At 43.1% G+C, this 19,938-nt stretch overlaps 1 protein-coding gene across 7 annotated transcripts in view; it reads right to left on the bottom strand.

Moving 5' to 3' along the window:
* Positions 1–19,938, bottom strand: part of MEGF11 (multiple EGF like domains 11) — a 268,537-nt gene that overhangs the window by 25,013 nt on the left and 223,586 nt on the right. For 6 of the 7 annotated variants that reach the window (XM_085070265.1, XM_085070264.1, XM_085070266.1 and 3 more), the window contains 7 exons: positions 14,316–14,462; positions 11,713–11,847; positions 8,308–8,436; positions 5,711–5,839; positions 4,889–5,017; positions 2,300–2,428; positions 1,922–2,155 (listed from right to left, as the gene is read on the bottom strand). In XM_085070265.1, the coding sequence (XP_084926391.1) occupies positions 1,922–2,155; positions 2,300–2,428; positions 4,889–5,017; positions 5,711–5,839; positions 8,308–8,436; positions 11,713–11,847; positions 14,316–14,462 (1,032 nt within the window). The remainder of the gene's footprint in view (positions 1–1,921; positions 2,156–2,299; positions 2,429–4,888; positions 5,018–5,710; positions 5,840–8,307; positions 8,437–11,712; positions 11,848–14,315; positions 14,463–19,938) is intronic. The other variant, XM_085070267.1, reaches the window with a different exon arrangement.

Below are 19,938 nucleotides of genomic sequence, written 5' to 3'. Positions count from 1 at the left end.
TCAGCCCATAGCCAAGTCTTTGTGAAAGTCCCACTAAGAAATCTCTGCTGCTCTCCAGCACCACCACAGACTTTTCCCTTCTGGCCCCATCTCCTTGAACTAAACAATCTGCTCTTTAAAATCTTTTCTGGATGTGGTGCACTGCTCTCATGCTGGGGAGCACCATTTTGATTTCAGGCTTATTTGGGAAAGTTTGCTCTCAGATCCATGTGCTGTGGATAAGCTCTCCCAGCATGGGTGGTTTTCTTTTCCTCTGGCTGCTGGGCAAAGTGTGTGTTTTGCTGCCACATCCTTCATCCACAAATGCAAAAGAGTCCAAGGGCTGCCCAGGGGGTTCCCCTTCCTTATAATCTCCCTCACACATATGCAGGGATTAGCAGCCTCAGAAGAGCTGAGGACATAAAGACCAAAAATATCCTCCAGAAATAAATGTGCTGGAAGAAATTGCTGCCTCCAGGAGCTTGGGATCTGCATATGTGACTCTGTTCAGAAACAACACCACCATTGCCCAAAGCAGAGTAAACAGGCAAAATAACAACTGGTGATTCAGGAGAGCCAGGATGTGACAGCCCACAGAGGGCTGGATGCTGCAGCCATCCAGGTGGAATTCCTGCCAAAGTACATGGGTTTACATGGGATTATATTCATTGGACAAGTACAGCTGCATAATATTCTGCCCTTAATCCACAAGCAAACCTGCAGGAGAAGGCTGGAATCCTCTCTGCAATATTGCTGCTGTCCGTCAGCACCCTCAGACACACACAAGTACTCTCTGCTCTCAGACACACTGGTGTTGTCTCCCTGTGCAGATATTCCTTCTCTGTGAGCTTGTCTCAGTATCCACCTCTCCACTTTCTGCTGAGCAAGGTGCATTTCAGCACCTTTTCCTTTCTCTCTGCTCTCTGGAAGTGAAGCAGCATTGGTAAGGCCAAAGTTTGGGCAGTTCCTGATGGGCAGAAAGTCTCAGTAGGGGAATCACTGAGATGAACAGGAAAGAATCATTATCCAATTTCTTTCTGAAGAAGCCCATGACTAAACTTAGCCTTGTGGATTTAGAGTAGAAAGCAGAAAGAAAAAGGCACTGCAGGCCTGGGGAAGCAGAGCTGCTGGGCCAGCCTCTGCCTGTCCCAGGGGTTTGTATTTACTTGGGCTTAGAGTTTCAGCCACTTAAAGGGAACAGAAGAAGTCAGAGGGCAGCAAACCCCAAGAAGATCCCCACTAGAGACAATGGAGACTCCAGAAGGAAGTAAAGCCATCTCCTGCCTGGCATTGTCCCCAGAATGGGCCAGAGAGGAATGAATAAGAACAACAGTGTTGAAAAGGAGATCACATCCTCCAGAATTTAGCCAATCTGTCAAGAAAAGCTGTCCTCCACAGCAGCAGCAGAGGATAGAAGAAGGAAGAATGCTTTGATCCCGAAGAGCCTTCCTCTTCCTCTTCCTCTCCCCTGCTTTCCCCAGCTCCTGGGAAGAACATTCCCACCAGCTGTGCAGCTGACAGGGAACACAGCAGAGACAGCAAACAGACACCTCAAACCACAAACTGCAACACAGACCAAACCAGACCCCTGTGACTGACCCAGTCAATCCCGTTCCTCAAACAAATAAAGGTTTTCCAAGGTTCCACAGAGGGAAAACAACTCTGCACTGCAACAGGAATGCACATGACTCAAAATTCCATGCAGCATATTTCCTGCCTAGGTATATCCCATATCCTCTTCCACAAAGAAAGCAGCTCAAATCCCTTTTATATTTGCTTTCCTGTCCCATTTATGTGCTTAAAGATTGTGGTATTCCGGGGAAGGACGGAAGTGTCATTATTTTTGAGGCTCAACAACACACATTACACATCAGAGAACCTTGTATTTCCCCAACACACAGGAAAATGAGTCTGGATTTGATTAACATAAAAAGACCCTTACCAGAAAGTGAGTAATCTGTGTTAGTCATCCTCATGGCTGGAGTGTAAGATACACTTGGCATGTCATGGCCCTTCTCCTTCTGTTTCCGTCGATACCACACAAAGAGTGCCAGCAAGACCATAATAATTAGAAGGAGAATAATAATTCCAATGATTGCTCCCACTGAGTGCCTCTCTGATCCAAGAGCAGGGCTAATTTTAGTATAGGGGTTTAATTCTTCCATCATAAGAGCCGCTGTTAAAAGTAATTCATAACACACCGTAAATTGAATCGTGCATTTCATTTCAGAAACACTGATTTTTTTTTAAAGCAAGCACATGGTTGGAGAGGGGGAGAGAGGTTGGGAGAGAGGATTTGATGGGTAGAATTGCACTGTACCTTGATCACAGCGGATTCCCTTGAAGCCTGGGCTGCAGTAGCAAGTACCTGTGACATGGTCACATGTGGCATTGTTCATGCACTCACACAGCTGTTTGCAACCATAACCAAACGTCCCTGGAGAGCACTCTGGGGAGCCAAAGAAAAATATTGGGAAGAATTCTACTGGTTTTGGGAATGGGTGGAACACTTCCCATGAGGAATTCAGTAGAAAAGTGTCCCAGGTTTTAGGACGTCTGGGATAACACTCTAATGTGAAATGATTATTATTTTAAAGTAGAAGCTAAATATATTTCATGTGCAGTTTAGTACCTATTAAGCTGTAACTTGCTGGAAAATTCATACAGTGAAATCAATGATAGGTACAAAGGCTTTAGATGACTTAAAATATATTACAAATGTTGAGTTTAACAGAGCTTGAGCTCAGAAGCTGTCAGCAACAGATCTTAGCAATCTTCACCAACCTACCTGTTTTTTTTTTTCACAGGGGGAGTTGCAAAGAAAAGTTTTAATGAACCTTTGTACGAACCCAACAGGCTTTGCCAAACAAATCCCACATGCTTTCCTACTCCTCCCTACCAGTGCCAGGAGGTGAACGGAGCATTGCAGGTGGAATTACAGAACTGAGCACCTGAATGGTTTGATTTGCTCTGCTTCTGTGTCAGGATTCCTAAGACAGAAGGAATTTCTATCCTGTCTTTGTGTTTCTATCAAAGACAAAATGATTGAATGTCCAGCTGAGAAATTTATTCATACAATTACCATGATGGGCTATTACAATAAATCTGGAGGCAGCTTACTGTACTTCTGGAGGCACTATTCAATAATAAATTGAAAGAAACAATGTCTGTCACATCCCACTTATTTCCATGGAGAAGCTGCATTACTGAAAACATGCACACTTGCTATGATTCTGTGGAATATATTGTTTAAGATGTGACTCCTTGTGTGTCACTGCAAATGTTTTTCATTTCATGACAACACCTCCCCAATGTCAGTCCCAAAGTAGCTTCTGGTAGCTAAAATGTAATATTAAGTAATGAACCATAGCCAGTATCTGTTTATTGATTTGCAGAGTGTATTAAAGTTGTATCTCTTTCTTTAATCTGCTGGTCCTCAAACAAAGACAAAAATAAAATTATTACAATTAATGCTCATTCTTGTATTAGCCTGCAGCCTACTTAAAATGAATAAGGCCTAAATTTTGGGACTGCACCACAGAAACGATGCCTGCAATTAGGCATTTCATCTGCAATGCAGTGTGACTGCCCATTCAGCAGGATTTGGAGAAGGAAGGAGTCATAATGAAGAGATTCTTTTAGATTAAATAGTAGAAAAACAAGTAAATAAATATATTTGTAGTTTGGAAAAAGAAAGCCTCAGGCTTTGTACCGAGGTCAAATTAAAAAGTAGATCCTCATATAAAATCTGCTATTGTGCAGTTCTTTGTGGAACTCTTTAGTTTCCTTTTTTGCCTGTGGCTGCAGTAAATGGTGTCCCCAGATTCCAGAAAGTTGGCCACTTCCAGAGTTACAGTGGTGTCACATGCAATCCCCACAAGCACACAAATTTGGCCCTGAGATATTCACTTTGCTGAATGCAAGTGAGTGCAAAAAGATATTCATGAATTAAATTACATGTGCAAATACTTCCAGAAGGATCCACCTAGCAAGTTAAAAAGCCTTCCCTTGCAAATCTAGCAGGAATGTCACGAATTATCTTACTGCCAAAAAAGGTGAGGGAACCCTGTGGAATTAATGCCTTGGGAAGGTGAGATGGATTTCACCTGTGTTTAGAATCCCAGTGAGTGTGTGAGAATTTCCTTGTGATTTACTGCATTGGGCAAACAAGTAATTATTCAGCTACAGCATATCCATGCCCCTCATTCCATGCTCTTTAAAGAAGCCATTTGCCATGGTGTGCTGAATATTCCAGTGGGACATAGACAACAATTCCAGTAAGAAATTCCAGATCCCTTGCAAGAGAATTGAAGGTCATTGGGAAACACTTGCTCACTGCTCAAGCTAAACACAGACCCTTCCCAAAATAGCAAGCAACATTATTTTCTTTATCTGCTACCACTGTAAAGATGAATCTTTATTTGGTCCATGTCTACATCATAACAACTTCTGTGGGAAAGCTCCATATCCCCACTATTCCTTGGAAGGGAGAGCAGAAAGGAACTTATTCCTTTTAACCCTTCTGTCTCTCTTCATGCCTTGGGACACCTGGGGCTGCTGCTCTCAGCAGCATTACCAAGGCATGAGGCACTTTAGGGCTGATTTGTATTAATTAGGCACAAGTTGTTTGGAAAGGCTCCATCCAGCACTGAGTGCAGTGATTTGATTTCTCTCACCTAGCTTTAGCCTGGGAATGGAAAGGCCCAATTTGCAGGGATTCACTGTATTTCTTTATGCTTAGACTGTCCAGTTTTCCAGAGATGCCCCCTAGTCCCTATGGATTATTTCAGGTGCCTGGGGTCACCATCCTGCTGACATCAACACCTCATTTGAGAGCCTATTTGTGCAAAGAATTCTGAACACACCCCACTCTCTGGAGAAAGAGAGAGCTGAGGTCAGTGGTACTTACTCTGCTCACACTGCTTGCCTGTAAATCCTGTCCTGCATGTGCACTGCCCAGTGATGTGGTCACAGTCAGCTCCATTCTGGCACTGGCACACGTTGGCACAGTTTTTCCCATAAAAAGCAGCTGGGCAACCTTTCAGGAATCAGAACAAGGAAAGAGTTAGGAATAATCTCAAAGCCAAACTCAGATGTGTTATCAGCACAAAGTATGTGGGTTTATAAATCTATGGATTTTCAGCCTCTGTATATTTAATGACATTTATTTGATCGTCTAAATGCAGAGATACTGTGACAGCCAATTTTCTTGAAGTAATGTTCCTCATCTTTACAGAATTGCCTCTTAAGTGTTTCAGAAGAATGAAAACTTGACCCATCCATACAAACTACATTTTCAGGAAGTGAAGGGAGATGCTAAACAGAAACTGCCTGGAAGACCAGGGATCAATCAGTTACTTGCAAGTGAAAGATCCTTCTTAAAAGGCTCACCAGAATTGGATCTCCTCTTACATACTGGTAATTTGGCACTAGGGTGATAAATCTCTAACATTTTCCTAAATCAGACCCCAAATACCAGGGCATTAACAAGCAGGGACACTGACTGTGCAAATTCTAACAATGAATCAATAATCTAAATGATTTTCCCCTCCTTTACTGAGCGCCAAAGGCATAAAAAACCTTGGAAAGCTCCAGGACTATTTTCTTAGGGGTGATGTGAGGTTATCAGGAGTAAGGAGCATGTGGTTTTCCAGGGAGAACTGCATTACTTGGAAGAGACACGAGGTAGCAGCACATACTTTGACAGATTCCCTGTCCCTGCAAGGCTTACGCTGAGTGCAGTAGAGCCCAGTCCAGCCATGGGTACATCTACATTCTCCATCGTAGGGGCTGCACAGTGCTCCGTTGTGGCAGTTGCATGAATGAAAGCAATCAGGGCCCCAAAACCCACTGGGACAAGCTATGAAAATAAAAAAACATTTGTCAGCTGACAAAAAAAAAGCAAACAAAGTAAAAAAAAAAGCAATGATTCTGTGTGAGTGCTGCAGAGGGGCAACAATGAAGGGAGACAACAGCAAAGGCAGAACCTGGCAATGCAGTGACTCCTGGACAGTGACTGGTGCTTCCAGACAGTGACCAGTCCTTCCTGGACAGTGACCAGTCCTTCCAAGCCACCAATTGCCCTGCAGACCCTGCAGCCACCCTGTAACCTCTCCCTGTCAAGCCCTGGCACAGGGATTTCTCCTAGCAGGTCGGTGGAGGGGATTCTGCCTCTCTGCCTCACTCAGGTGAAACCCAACCTGCAGAGCTGCCTCCAGGTCTGGGGAACAACATCAGGAGGATGTGGAGCTGCCAGAGAGAGTCCAGAGGAGGCCAAGGAGATGCTCCAAGGCTTGGAGCCCCTCTGGTCTGGAGCCAGGCTGGGAGAGCTGGGAATGTTCACCTGGAGAAGGGAAAGCTCTTGAGAGACCTTCTCTGTGCTCTGTGCTCTGTGCTCTCTGCTTTAGCCACTCTCCCTGCCTCACTGGCATTATCTGGGAAGACAATTTAGGCAGGGTTGCAAGATATGGAGGTAATTTAATTTTCTTTTTGACATTCTGGAATTCTTGCATAATAAAGCCCAGCTATTCAGGTTTACTGTGCTATGCAATCAACCACTAAAATTACCACATTCATTTGAAGCACAGAGTGCTACTCCAATCATGTAAAAATGTAAAGAAAACTTCTTCCAGTATGAATTCCCATCCACAAATTCAGATTGCTTTTGTTGTTGGGGCTAATATTAAATTGAAATCTCCGGGTCTATTTTATATTTCAACAAGTACAATATTAATACATTAAAAAAAGTTATTTTGAGCCTCCCTCCAAAAAATGAATGCAGTAAGTTACAGTTATTAGTGCCAGACTAAAAGATCCAAAATTATGATAGCCCTTCAATATAACAACTATATTTTTGCTTTAAAAAGCACTTTCCATTGCTTCCTGCTAAAGACATGAATTAATAAGGCACAGTTCCCAGGGAACCTGGAAGCACAGACACCATGCCTATTTCCATGGATGCCAATGGCTCCATGGATGATAAATGGAAGTTTCTGGCATTTGACAGACACCTCTAAAGCCAGAATGAATGGCCAAAAAAACCCTTGCCATGACGTAAATCAAACAAAAGGTCACTGGACTCACACAATGTAGAGCTGAGCAGGGTTTGGCCTGAAGTGTTTGTGCTATAAGCACCCAGAAATACTTTTCCAGTGCCTTTCTAAGGCAGAGCTGCAGGGGCTGTCAGTGAATCCAGACCTGGCTCTGGAGTGCAGCTAAAATTATCTCCTGAGCAGCTCTGCTCAGGTCATTCCAGGTTAAGCAGAGCTCAGGACAGGAATAGCTCGAGGTGAGCCAGGTGCCCAGGGAGCCTGGTGTGGCTCAGGGTCACCCTGGGGTGGCACTTTGTGTCCAACTGAGCCAACAGCCTTGTCCCCTCTGCTCATCAGAGTGGCCACAGCCAGGTCCTGCCTCTTAAACTGCTTCTGCTGACCTGGCCTGCCTTGCTCTGTGAGGAAAACCATCTTTTCCCAAGGTTAACAGACACTAACAGTCATTTCCCAATTACATGGCTAAATATAATGAGGAATATGTGCAGCTTTCTGTCTTTTTTTTTCTTTTTTTTTTTCTTTCTGTTTTGAGTGACAGCAATATTCTGCCTGCGGAAGACACACAATAAAAGCAAAATTACAGCCGTCTGTTTTTATCCGATTCCTGCTTTATCACTTGAAGTTTAATATATTTTACTCTGGAATGCTGTCTAATATGCTAGTTGTATCCTGAATATGAAGTAACATTTCTGAATGATCGGATATTGCCTCCCTCTGTGATCTAGCTTCAATTAAGGGATGCTCTCAGGAAATGACACTTTGGGATCAGCAAATGCCAATCTTCTACCTGGGCAATTTTCAGAAAGAAATCCTCCATCCCTACAAGGCCACATTGACTTTTACAATTAAATTACATTTAATAGAAATATTTCAGCTGCCTAATTTCTCAATTCTGGGGATTTGGTACATGAAAACATTTACTGGTTAATAATGTCTAAATGTAATAGCTGAAAGAAAACAATTTCAAAAAAATAAATAAAAGGGAATCCAGCTAGAAATTAAAAGGAAGCATGGAGCTTTCTTTTCTGATAAGAGCTTGTGACCTCCCTTTCCTGGAATAAAAGCCACTCACGGCTTCTGCAAACTCCAAATGCAGAAACTAATTCAATCCAAAGCTAACTCAGATTAATTAAAAATAATCAGCTCCAAAGAGAGTAAGGCACTGGCTGTAATACAACAGGGATTGCCCCAGAATCTTTCTTTAACTTTCAGAAAACACTAAACAAACACAAAAATAGGCTGTTTGAAAGGAGAGGTGGAAAAATAACCCTTTGCTTACTCTGGGAGCAGTCCATCCCTATCCAGCCTGGGAAGCACTGGCACGATCCATCGATGGGGTTGCAGGTTCCATTCTCGGTGCACTGACAGACCTCAGCACAGTTCTTCCCAAATTTCCCACTGGGACACACTGGAAACACAGAGCAGTTTACTGCAGGCTCTTCAAAAGGAATGTGAGGAAATCATAGGACTCAACATTTAGCAATTAGAGATAAAATTAATTACAACATTTTTTCTTTGATGGAGGAAAATTCCACTGGAAAGCAAGGAGAAGGCAGAAAGTATTTGAGCCCATTTTGCTTGCATCCCAGGCATAAAAACAATAGGAAAAAAATTATATAAAAATCCATTTTTCTGCTGGAAAATGAAGCTAATATAGTCAGAAGATTATAATTATTGAAGGGCAGTATGGAAGGACAACAAGAGGAGAGAAAAAACAGAGAAAAGAGGTCATTGGGAGAGGAAGAGAATAGGAAAGTTGAGGAGAATTCAGTGAGCCACAAGTGAGTGGCTGGAAGGGAGTGATCTGGTTTCCAAGGATTTTTGTATATATATATATAAAAATATATAAATATATAAATATATAAATACACAAATATATAAATACACAAATATATAAATACACAAATATATAAATACACAAATATATAAATATATAAATATGAATGTTATATATATGTTTGACTGAGAACTCTTAAACAGATTTGCTGCATGCCAACAGAATCAGCACCTTTCCCTGTGTGCTCACCTAACCAAAGTTGGAAGAAAAGAAACTCTAATTTTTTTCCAGAGTCATCTTCTAACATCCTAAGCACAGTGACAGGAAACTAATAGACATGTAGATCTTCAACCTCCCACCAAATTATTGGAAATCTTTAACGTTAAAGTTGATGGAGAGCTCTGCTCAGTAACGAATGAAATGTTTCATTTCTGGGCTCTTATTGGCTGTGTTCCCTGACAAAAACAGATGTATTTTCAAAACAAGATAAAACATACAGTCCATCTTTGCAAAGAGTGTAACAAATGGAACTGGACTTGTATCCTGGTAAATAATAGCGATGTCAAAAAAGTGATTAAGGCACTTCCCTGAATTATGCAGCTGTTTTACCACTTCAGCCTCTCTCACTTTCTCAAAAGTAGTCTCTGCAGGTGACCTCAATCTATCCTGACTGTGAATCAGCCACAGATTGAAATCCTGAGCTGTGATTCATTGGCTTTTATATAATATGCCTTCCTCTGCTCTTACTACAGCAGAGTATTGTTTTCTGCTTGCCTTTCTGTAGTCTATAGACTTATCTGTAGGAGTGGATAAAGTTGGGTTTGGCTTTCACACTGTGTGCTAAACAGAACAGTTTCTAAGTGAAGAGAGATAAAACTAAACACAATCCAGGGTGGAAAGAGAGAAGGAAAGCAGAGCCCTCCTATCACAGACAGCAAAAAGGGAGCTGATCTGCCAGCCCAGGCTCTTGGAAAAGCCACACCATTATTCCCTTGCCATGCTCTGCAGAAAGCAGCTCCAGGCACTGTTTTATGGCACCTTGGAGATGGAGATAGGAAACATCACCTCAGTGAAGGCTGGGGGTCTCTAGCTACAAAAAATGGAGTTTTTGTATGGCAAAATGGTAAGATTTGTGGCCCAAAGAGAGCTGCTGACAAAGGCACCAGGTGACACTGTGGTGCACACAGGGAGAGCTGGCACAGGTTCCCTCCTTGGGAGCTCCTCTTGTCTCCAGCAATGGGTGATGTCCTCTGCAATGTCAGCACAGAGGGATGACAAAGTGGTTGTTCTCCCTAATTCAAACAGCCTGGCTGTGGACTGACACAGTGATTCTTGGGAAGATGTGAGATCCAAATCCCAGCACTTTTTAAATGTCTCAATCATTTTTAGAGAGCTGTAAAACAAGGCCTAATGCTGCTTCCTTCAGGAGCAACCTGACTGTAGAGCACAGATTGTGATGTTAATTAGCTAGAAAAGCTCTGAAGTGGGACTCCCAAAGCCCCTGTGGGATGTCAGGTGTGTTCTAGCAGCGATAACAAGTGATTATCAACCCATCTTGCTCTGTGATTGTGAAAGAGGTTCATAAAACAGCTGTTTGGTTGTTTGCAGCTCAGAATCCTTGGCACAACTGTGTCAACCTGTGCAGTTTTGGGGGTCACACAGCTCCTCACATGCACACACTGCTGGTGGAAGAATGTTCCTGCTGCCAATGGCACAAGGAGATGGAAATTCCAAAGTGAAATCTTTGTTTCACGTTTTTTCTAATGGAAAACATTAATTAGCATTTTTCTTTCTACAAAATAAAGTTACATGTTAACTCATTATGACAAACTGCAACACAAATTGATTTTAATTAGGACATGAATATTTTAAAATTAATTTGCTGGATAGATCAACATTTCAAAGTAAAACCAGAAGTGCTGAACATCTGAGCAAAAATAAAATAGTTTTCTTAAGAGGATAATTAGACCTGCTTATGCTTTGAAATCTGGCTAACGTTTCACATAAAATGGACAAATTCACTGAAATACGTTCATTTTAATAAATTAATTGGTGTAATGTTTAGTTGACTATACAGCACAGGAAAAAAAACCCCGTGGTTATACTTAATCTATGTTTAATGATTTTGGGTAAGTGCTGCCTGCAACGCCAGCTTATTGAAAAGCAGGTCATTAAAAGTGTCATTCAATTTTGGCAGGGATGGAGACTTCACAAGGGCTGTGGTCACTACCAATCACCTCTTTTAAATATCTGTGTGGAAAACACCCTCTGCAGTATGCAGCAACTGAGAGTGCAGAAGGCTGAGGGATTTTGTGGGTATTTTTAGGATGAAAGTGAAACCTGTAGTTAAATGTGGCCTGAGTTTCAAAGGTACATAAAGGTGATGGGTGTTTGGGGGAGCTGAAGCTCCTCTTCACCTGGGAAAATCAACAATTCTCTGCCTCACTGAGAACTTTCCTGTCTCCTGCACTTGTGTCCATAGTTTTAGCTATTCCCAGCCAGGTCCTGCACAGGGTAAATGAGGTTTGGTGCACAAGTGGGTGTTTGGGATTGTGCACCTCAGCTGGCCTTTACCTTAACCAGCACCTCCACTGCTGCAAAGATCACAGGAAGGTTCCATCAGCATTCAGGTGAGGACAGGCTGAGCAGCAAGAAAAATGAACCCATTGGATGCTGATGTATTTACAGCAGTGTCTCATCCCATGGGCATTTCAATCCAACCTGCTTTATTTATGAAACCAGGAGCACATCGTACTTACAAAAGGGTGACTGAGCACCTCTTTGCATTTTCCCAATGAAATAAAGATTTTCTTGGGATCTGAACAAGGGGAAAAGGCAGGAACCTTGTGCTGGGACTCACTGCAGAGTCACAGAGACTCAGGGAAGGAGCTGGCACTGGGATGATACCTTGGTTGCAGAGAGGGCCGAAGAATCCAGGCAGGCAGTCGCAGTGTCCTGACACATGGTGACAAGGGCCATTGCTGTGCACACACTGGGGACAGGGCTGGCTGCAGTGGTGTCCATAAAAACCAGGGGGGCAAACTGAAAGCAGAACAAAACCAGCTGTCACAGGTTCTCCAATGTTTTCTCATCGTCGAGAGCTTGAGAATTCACTGTCTGTCTTAATCCCAAACCAATATTTCTTAATTTATCAACCAGAATTCTGTGTTCAAACATTGCCACCCTCCTTCCTCATGGAGCTCCTTGGCTATTTAACAACACAGTGGAGTTCTCAGCAGCCTCTCTCTTTCAGGACACTCATTTGAGTCTCTCCAACCTGAACTCTTTGACAAAACATAGGAGTTTGAGATGTTTGAGACCTCACAGCCTGCTGCAGATATGGTTAATAACGCATTCCAAAGCTTTTAGGATAGGTAGGAGACAGCAGAAACTCAGAACACTATTTCCTTTGGAAAGTGAGCTGAGAAATCAGAGAAGGTGCATCAGGAAACAATATTTTGTGTCAAAACTACTAGGCCAAAAGCTGATTTCCAAACCTATCTGGTGCAATCAATGCCTGTGCTCAGCTGGGGCAGTCATTTTATCCATTTCATGGCAGGAGCAACAGCCATCAAGTGATGAACAGGATCTAACAATGGTCATTATGTAACACCACACAAAATCACCTGATTTGCATCAGTAATCACACCAGATAGCTGAGTAAATTTGTCATAACTCTATGCTTATTTTGCCTAAAATCTGGATTGATATTATTAAAGAATTTGTACATCAGGTATAGAGTGAAGATTAGGGCTCAGCATCTCTTCTAAAAGCAGATTTCTGCTTCTAAGCGCGTGTAGAGTGAAAAAGCATCCACTGTCCAAACATTCACTGCAATAGATAACACAAAGAAATGTTAAATTGCAGCAAGTGACAGTAAAAATAACTTTATATGTTTTTATTTTTACTCCTGTGATTCTCTGTTCTATAGTTCTGGCTCAGTGGTTACTAAATCATGTCTGTTCTATTTTTCCAGCAAATGAGAATTTTCTCTCGGATTGTATGTTCTCAGAGGGTGTCAGGCTCTTACACCACTGCACATTTCCAGCTGGAGCTTAGCTGACAGGTTGGTTGATGATGCAGTAGCTATAAAACAACCTGGATCATTTCTGGAGACATTTCTGCAGGCTTAAGAGCCCTAAACCATCCCAGCGTCTCATGTAATCCTGATTACACAGACAGAACAAGTTGGCTGAGTATCATCTTCAGTATCATCCTCAGCTCTGCCTTGTACAGCCTAAATTCTATTTCTAAATGAATTTCCAAGAGAAAAATGTGGATGATTTTGAGAACAAGCTTAGCAAGGTCTCCTGTTCACCAGGTACTCTTGAGCCTGAATCCCACAGAAGAGGTGGAAGAAAGCTGAATTCCAGGCCATATGCTCAACAGAAGCATCCACAGGACCCCTCTGCTGTCACCCCAGTGGGGAGGAAAATTCCTCCCCATTAGATCCTCAGCAAACATCCTCAGGGAGCAGCCTGATTCCTGGGCTTGCAAACTGAGGACAAGGTTTGCTCTTTTAGCCTACGTGCCAACAGCTGATAAAACTAAGCTGGTTTTTTTTCATCTCAGAAAGGTCAGAAACTATTAACTTCTGGAAGTTTTGCACTCTTAAGGTTTCAAATTTGTAAAACATTTTCTTCCCCAGCTCCCTGAAGCTCTGAGCACCACATTTTAGCCTTGGAGAGAGGTTTTACAGCTACATAGATATGCTGAAGCACCTGGAAATTGGGGTTTATAATGGAAATGCTTATAGGCCATTAACTACAGCAGTGCTAGAGGTCATCGCTATAATGGTTTTAAATAAAAACTGTCAGCTACAAATTATTTTTAGAGATGAGTGTGTTCTGGTGTCAAGTGCAACTGGTTAAATCAAAGGGGATATATGAACTGGGCATGCAGAATGTCTTACAGGAAGAAGAAGAAATGCTGAGCAGAAAGAAAGACCAATCCACTCCTTGTTTACATGGGAAGATGGTTGGTGTAGTTTGGATCAGTGAATTAGGGTCCCTATGGCAAATGCAGCTTCCCAGATAAAGCAAATGCGAGGATTTTTATCTGCTTGGTACATTTTAATATGTAGCAGCAGAGCATCAAACAGGAGCTATTTTGGGCTGCTGTGTTTCTTTTTCTGGCACATAAGAAAACATCGCCTTGTTATTTTGATGCCAACACTCATCCACTTGTCATTATGGGATGTGGTGGTAGCTGAGTGTTTAATAGGTCTGATTTCACTGCAAATCTGTGTCCTGCCAGATTTGCTTTGTAAAGGTGTTGCTCCTCCTTTCAGCTCACCTGTGACCTCCAGGTGCAGTGAAAGACCAGAAGGAAACACAAGGCACAGCTCAGTGCAGGAGAGCCTTGACTTCTTGAGAAAGGAGCATTTTTGAGGCTCTTTTGCCCTTAGGAAGTCATGATTTAAGCAACTCAGAAATCACAGTTTTGTCTGTCTGGGGTCATAAAGCAGCATTTCTACCTGCCTTGCTTCTGCCAGCTATGGAAAATCTTACTTCTCTGGCACAAGGGTCCTCTGTATCCCGGAGCACAGTCGCAGGTTCCATCCTCAGGGGAGCAGGATCCCCCGTTCTCACAGCTGCACGAGATGGAGCAGTTGGGTCCCCAGCGGCCCTGGGTGCAGATGTTGTCACAGTGGATGCCTAAGGACATAAAGCCACACGTTAGGCTTCCCACAACTTTTCCTCTGCTGATTGATCAAAGAAATGCTTGGCTGGACTGATGCCTCACAGTTCCTCACAGAGCCAGCGAGGGAGTCTGGGAAGGAAACAGCTCCTCTTTTATCTGCTTAATAAAGTGAAAATTAGGAAAATGCCAGAGAGGTGAATTCTGGAGGTGTTAGCGGGTGCCTGTTCAGTCCTCAGCACCATTAAAGAAACTCTGCATGTCATCTGAGAGATGAAGGTCAGGAATTGCTTTAAAGTCACAAAATAGCTCAAATGACTGGTCTGGAAATAGGCAGTTGATTGAAGCCTGATTACTTACCTGTTGTGAATTGGAAGACCATAAAAAGAAAAATCAGGGTTTTGCAAAAACATGTTCAGTATTTGGATTCTTGAGCACAAGCAAATTCAGCTCTATTTTGTGTTCTGTTCCCTTCCTGGCTTAAAGCACTGTGCTCTGGGGTTTTGTGCACTTACCCCACACCCCCCCAGAGCTCCCCAGTTCTGTGTGAATGAAATAAGTTTTGATCCAGCAAGTGGCCAGAGGCTGAGTATTTGCATGGTAAATGGAGAGTGAGCCCTGCCAATCCAGCCCCCAGTGATTCCCAGGGTGCTTGTTTGATATTTATTATTATGAAAAGCAAAGCTTGGAAAGCACTGAAAGAAGCACACAGCCAAGAAACTTGACACGAGGCTTCTGGCATGGTTTCAACTGGTTTTGTTTTAACCGGTGACTTTCACAAACACCTCGGTGCCACGGCTTGTCACACAGGAATGCGATTGAAGGAGCTGATGGTGCACAGAGAGACTCTCGCTGCTCTGGGATAAGGCAGTCCCGATACCTGCAATTAGCGGGGCTGTTTGCATGATCAAGGGCTCCTTGGATGCAGCGAGGTTTGCAGCACCACGAACTAGGAGGGTCATTAAGCAGTGCCAGCTGCAGGGAGTGGCACTGGCAGGAGCACTGATAACAACAGCAAAAATGAACCAGAGGCTGGCTTGGAAATCCTGCTGAAAACGCGACCCCAGCGGGAGCCTGGGGAGATCGGGGGTTCCACCGCCCCGGCTGGGCTTCCAGCCCCGCAATGCTCTTTATCACCACAACCCCGCGATGCTCTTTATCACCACAACCCCGCAATGCTCTTTCTTTATCACCTCAACCCCGGGATGCTCTTTATCATCCCCGCACATGTCCCGCTACACAATGGCATCAAACAGCCCCGGGCTCCGGGAGCTCCCGCCGCAGCCAGGGTGGGATTAGTGCTGCTCTCCGGAGAGAAACACAATCCCAAATCATTTCCTCCACCTCTGATAACTTCATCGGGATGCTACAGGTAATGCACTGCGTTGGGGGAGCTGTGATCTGTATGGTCACCGGACTTTGAGGATTATTAAATCAGCTAAAAGTCATTATAAACACACTTACGGTGCAGTTTCAAGTTGGTTTTATAAGTCTCTGAAGTTAATATAGTAAGAAATACTGCAGAGCCAAATTTTCCCTTTTCTGAAGATTAATCACACAATTATAGTGTCCCTTCCTAGAAAATCTTAACCAAGTCTGGCAAAAGTACAGTTTGAAATGTGATTTCTAGTAATACATGATCATAGCCTTATTTATAAAGAGGCATGGACCTGCTGTACAGCTTAATAAAAACCACATTAAAATACAGTAAAAACTTAATACAAGCTCAATTCCTTCATATCTAAGTAAATAAATCTGAAACAAGGGAATGTGAAAAGAGAGATGGAACATTTGTATTAGTAAATAAAGAAAAACAATTTTTTAAACAGTCTTCCCTGCTCCCTTTGAAATCAAATATATCCTTGGATTACTTAAACAAGTGCTTTGTGTTTGCATTTATGTAATGTATCTACAGTGCTCTGTAATTAAAAAGTCAGACAATAAATTGTAACTAAATAAATGTGGTTTGTACTTATAAACACACATATATGATAATTTATAGCCTTGAGGCTCAGCATGAGCTCCCTGAACTGAAATTCAGACACAAATACAGAAAAATGTGCATTCTTCCCTCTGATTGCAGCATTAAAATTACAATTCTGTCATTATGGATGGGCTATTTATAAATGGGGACAATTAAACAGCATTTTTTCTTGTCTCTTTTGACAAAGTTTGGGGAAGAATGACACTGACTCCTTTCCTGGGGAAGGTACCTGAATTAGAATGCCAGGGCTGCTCCTTGCAGCAGCAAAGTCCTTCATTGGTAATGAGTAATGAGGGATGTCTTCCCTCTGCTAACGAAGGCAATGAGTCATTGTGGAGCTGATTGTTGTAGCAAAATGGAAAGGGGGAAAAGGAAACCTTCCAGAAGCCACTGCCACCCATTCCAGCCCTTCTTTATTTATACATTTCCAGAAGATAACCGAGATGGTGCCGCAATCACGGTTTTTATTACTTTTTATTACTCAAAGCTAATTCTCCTGGAAGACTTCATTTTTGAAGGCTCCTACACACATTGAATTGCAAATATAAATGAGAAGTCAGAATTGCATCTGGACATGCAAGTCTTATGGAATTGTGCTGGAAAAAGCACCTTAATTTCACAATTCCCTACCCTGACAGCGAGTGAAGGGGGAGTCCATCCCTCCCAGCTACTTTACAGTCAGAATCAGTGAAGCAGCAAGATTCTGTAATGTAAAACTTTAATATTTATTTAGGAACTTGCTGATGAACATTTCTGATAAGCAATTAGTTTTCAATTTCCAGAACTACAAAAACTGCTGAAGTTGACACACCTCTGCATTACCTCGTGTTACAACCACAGATTCCTAATTTATGAACAAAGTCCTGGTTTCATATGCATGGTGTAGAAATTAGAAAGACAACTATCAGAAGAAGTCCTTGAAGCTGCAGGAAACAGTTCTATACATAAACTGCATTGCCTGGATACCAGGGAATTATCTGCCAGCCTGAGGCTGTGGTTCACAATTGCAGACACTGGTATAAAATTACACTTCCAAGACCTTTTTAAACAATGTTCTGGGGGCGAATTGTAAATGAAATCCACATAATTTATATAAAACTGTAGTTATCCACTAGACATGGGCAAAGGACTTGTACTCTATTGCAGTAAGGCAGAGCCCAGGTAAGAGCAGGGGCCACTGTGGTTTTAATTCAGTCTGTGGACCCAGCATGGATTTGGGATATTGGATTTCTGCAAACACTGGCTGCTCTCCAGTGGGATTCCCTTTGCACTGCTCTGTACATGGCATTGAGCTGACAGTCCCTTGAGCAGCTTCACTCCCTTTTCCCCACACCAGTGGGGAGGAAAACCAGCCCTAAGGGCCTGAATTACTGTGGAAAACAGCTGAACTCAGCCCACCAGAGCAGTCACATCTGCACTGCTGAAGTTATGACTTAGAGTTTGTGCTCCAAACTCCTGCTCCTCATGTCCCTCCAGGACAATTTCTTATCAAGTGACCAAGCAGCTTCTGTCTGGGACATGGAGAATATCTGGGGTAGCCCAGACATCCCAAGGGTGAAGCCATTTGGTTTGCAGGGATCTTCTGAAGTGGAGCTGCAGATAATCTTGATAAAGGAAAGCAGCAGGGAGAGAGGTAGAGGAGGAACAGAATCCCACAACAGTTTGGGTGGGAAGGGACATTAAAGCTAATTTTGCTCCACCTTCCACTATCCCAGGTTGCTCCAAGCCCCATCCAGCCTGGCCTTGGACATTCCAGGGATCCAGGAGCAGCCACAGCTTCTCTGGGCACCCTGTGCCAGGGTCTCACCACCCTCACACCCAAAAATTTCTTCCCACCATCCCATCTAACCCTGCCCTCTGGCACTGGGAAGCTGTTGATAGAAACCTGTGTCTGGCTAACATGGAGCAGCTTCAAGATTGACCAGAAGAATTTGGTTCTTTGTATTCAAATTTACAAATCAAGCTGTGATGGATTAAGCCAACATCCTCACAACTATTGGGAAAAGGAGCAAGAAAAGAAGAGGAAAAAAACCCCCAAGCCATACAACAGGGATGTGAGGCATCTATTGAAGAGCTCCTTCACAGGCTGCTTCCATTAATAATCTTCAGTGGCTTCAAGAAAGTTTGTCAAAGTAATGCAGATTTAGTGCTGCCTAACTACATCAGGCTGAAGGACTTTGGAGGGTGAAATTCCTGAAAGCCAGATATAAGTAGAGCTGCCTTTTTTCCCTCTCCAGCTCCTGCAATTGCACTCGTGCTTGGAGATTACGTCTCTGGCTCTTAATAAAGCTGCCATTGTTTCTCTGCTGTGTCTCTGGATAGTTGGAAACTAATACTCCAAACACAATAGAAGAGCAAAAATGGACGGAATAAATGAGAACCAGTGGCCTAGTTTTGACCACTGCTATCCCCTGACAGTAGCCTCTGCAGCAGTGCCTGCATGCTGCCCAGCATCTAATTATTTTTCAGGGACGTAGGAATTTGATAAATTATAGGATGTGGTTCCCTTCCCCCCACGTACTTTAATTTTACATCTACCAGTGTATAACTGTAATTATTTCTCTGAATAAGATCTTCAGCTTTTTTTTTTTTTCCCTCAATAGTCTCAATCTAAAGACAGATGCAACATCAATTAGGAATGACAGGAATGATTTCAGCAGACATTTGAATCCAACACAAACATTGTGCTCTCCTCCACCTGTCTTTCAACATGACATGAAGTCATAATAATCTCTTATTTCTGGCATTTGAATAGCTTTGGAAAGAAGTGCTTTTTATGCAAAAATAGGCACAGGATTCATGCAGGCAGTGCCGTGGAGGCCTGAGGTTTGGTGAGTCACACTTGGCTTTGATGTGGAGTGCTGGTGGCTCTTGTTTCCAGCAGGATAAACCCTTGGTGGTGGTTTGTTGCTGCCAGGGCATCCCAAAGAGAGCAAACACCCTCAGGGATGCTGAATGCTGCATCAGGCAGCTGATGGTGCTGGGAACTGATCTGGGAATGTCTCCTGGATGTGCTCTCTGGGATGGCCTGCTCCCTCTGGTCTCTGTCCCATGGACTGTGTCACCTGCAGCTCCCACTGGCATCTCCCACTCATCTCCACCCAGCCCACGTGGCCATGCCAGGGCCAGAGCCAGAGGCCACCCAGGTCACCCTGAATCTGCCTTGCCCTCCTGATCTGGACATTTACTGCTGATAATGATTTCTATAATCACCCATTCATGTTTTCCTTGCCCTTACTCTCTTCTCTTTCCCTAGTACTCCTACTGCTGTTACACTTCTGTGGTCCCTATAAATTCTGTTTAAATTGGATTTGAGATTAGCTCCATGTGCTTTCCTAAGCAGAGACTCTTTTGCTGCTTCAGTCTCTGAAAGGTAAAAGGCAATTCACTAAGAACACAAGAAAGAACTGCCCAAGCTGTGGATCAGCTGCTCAGGGGTTATGACAGAGCATGAACAAGAGTTCACAAAGAATTCTTGATGCTTTTCTATCACTTTTTGCATCTTTATA

This window comes from Lichenostomus cassidix, chromosome 10 (assembly GCF_008360975.1).
Source record: "Lichenostomus cassidix isolate B80296 chromosome 10, HeHo_3.0, whole genome shotgun sequence".
Lineage (NCBI taxonomy): Eukaryota > Metazoa > Chordata > Aves > Passeriformes > Meliphagidae > Lichenostomus > Lichenostomus cassidix.
This window is presented reverse-complemented; position numbering and strand designations above follow the sequence as displayed.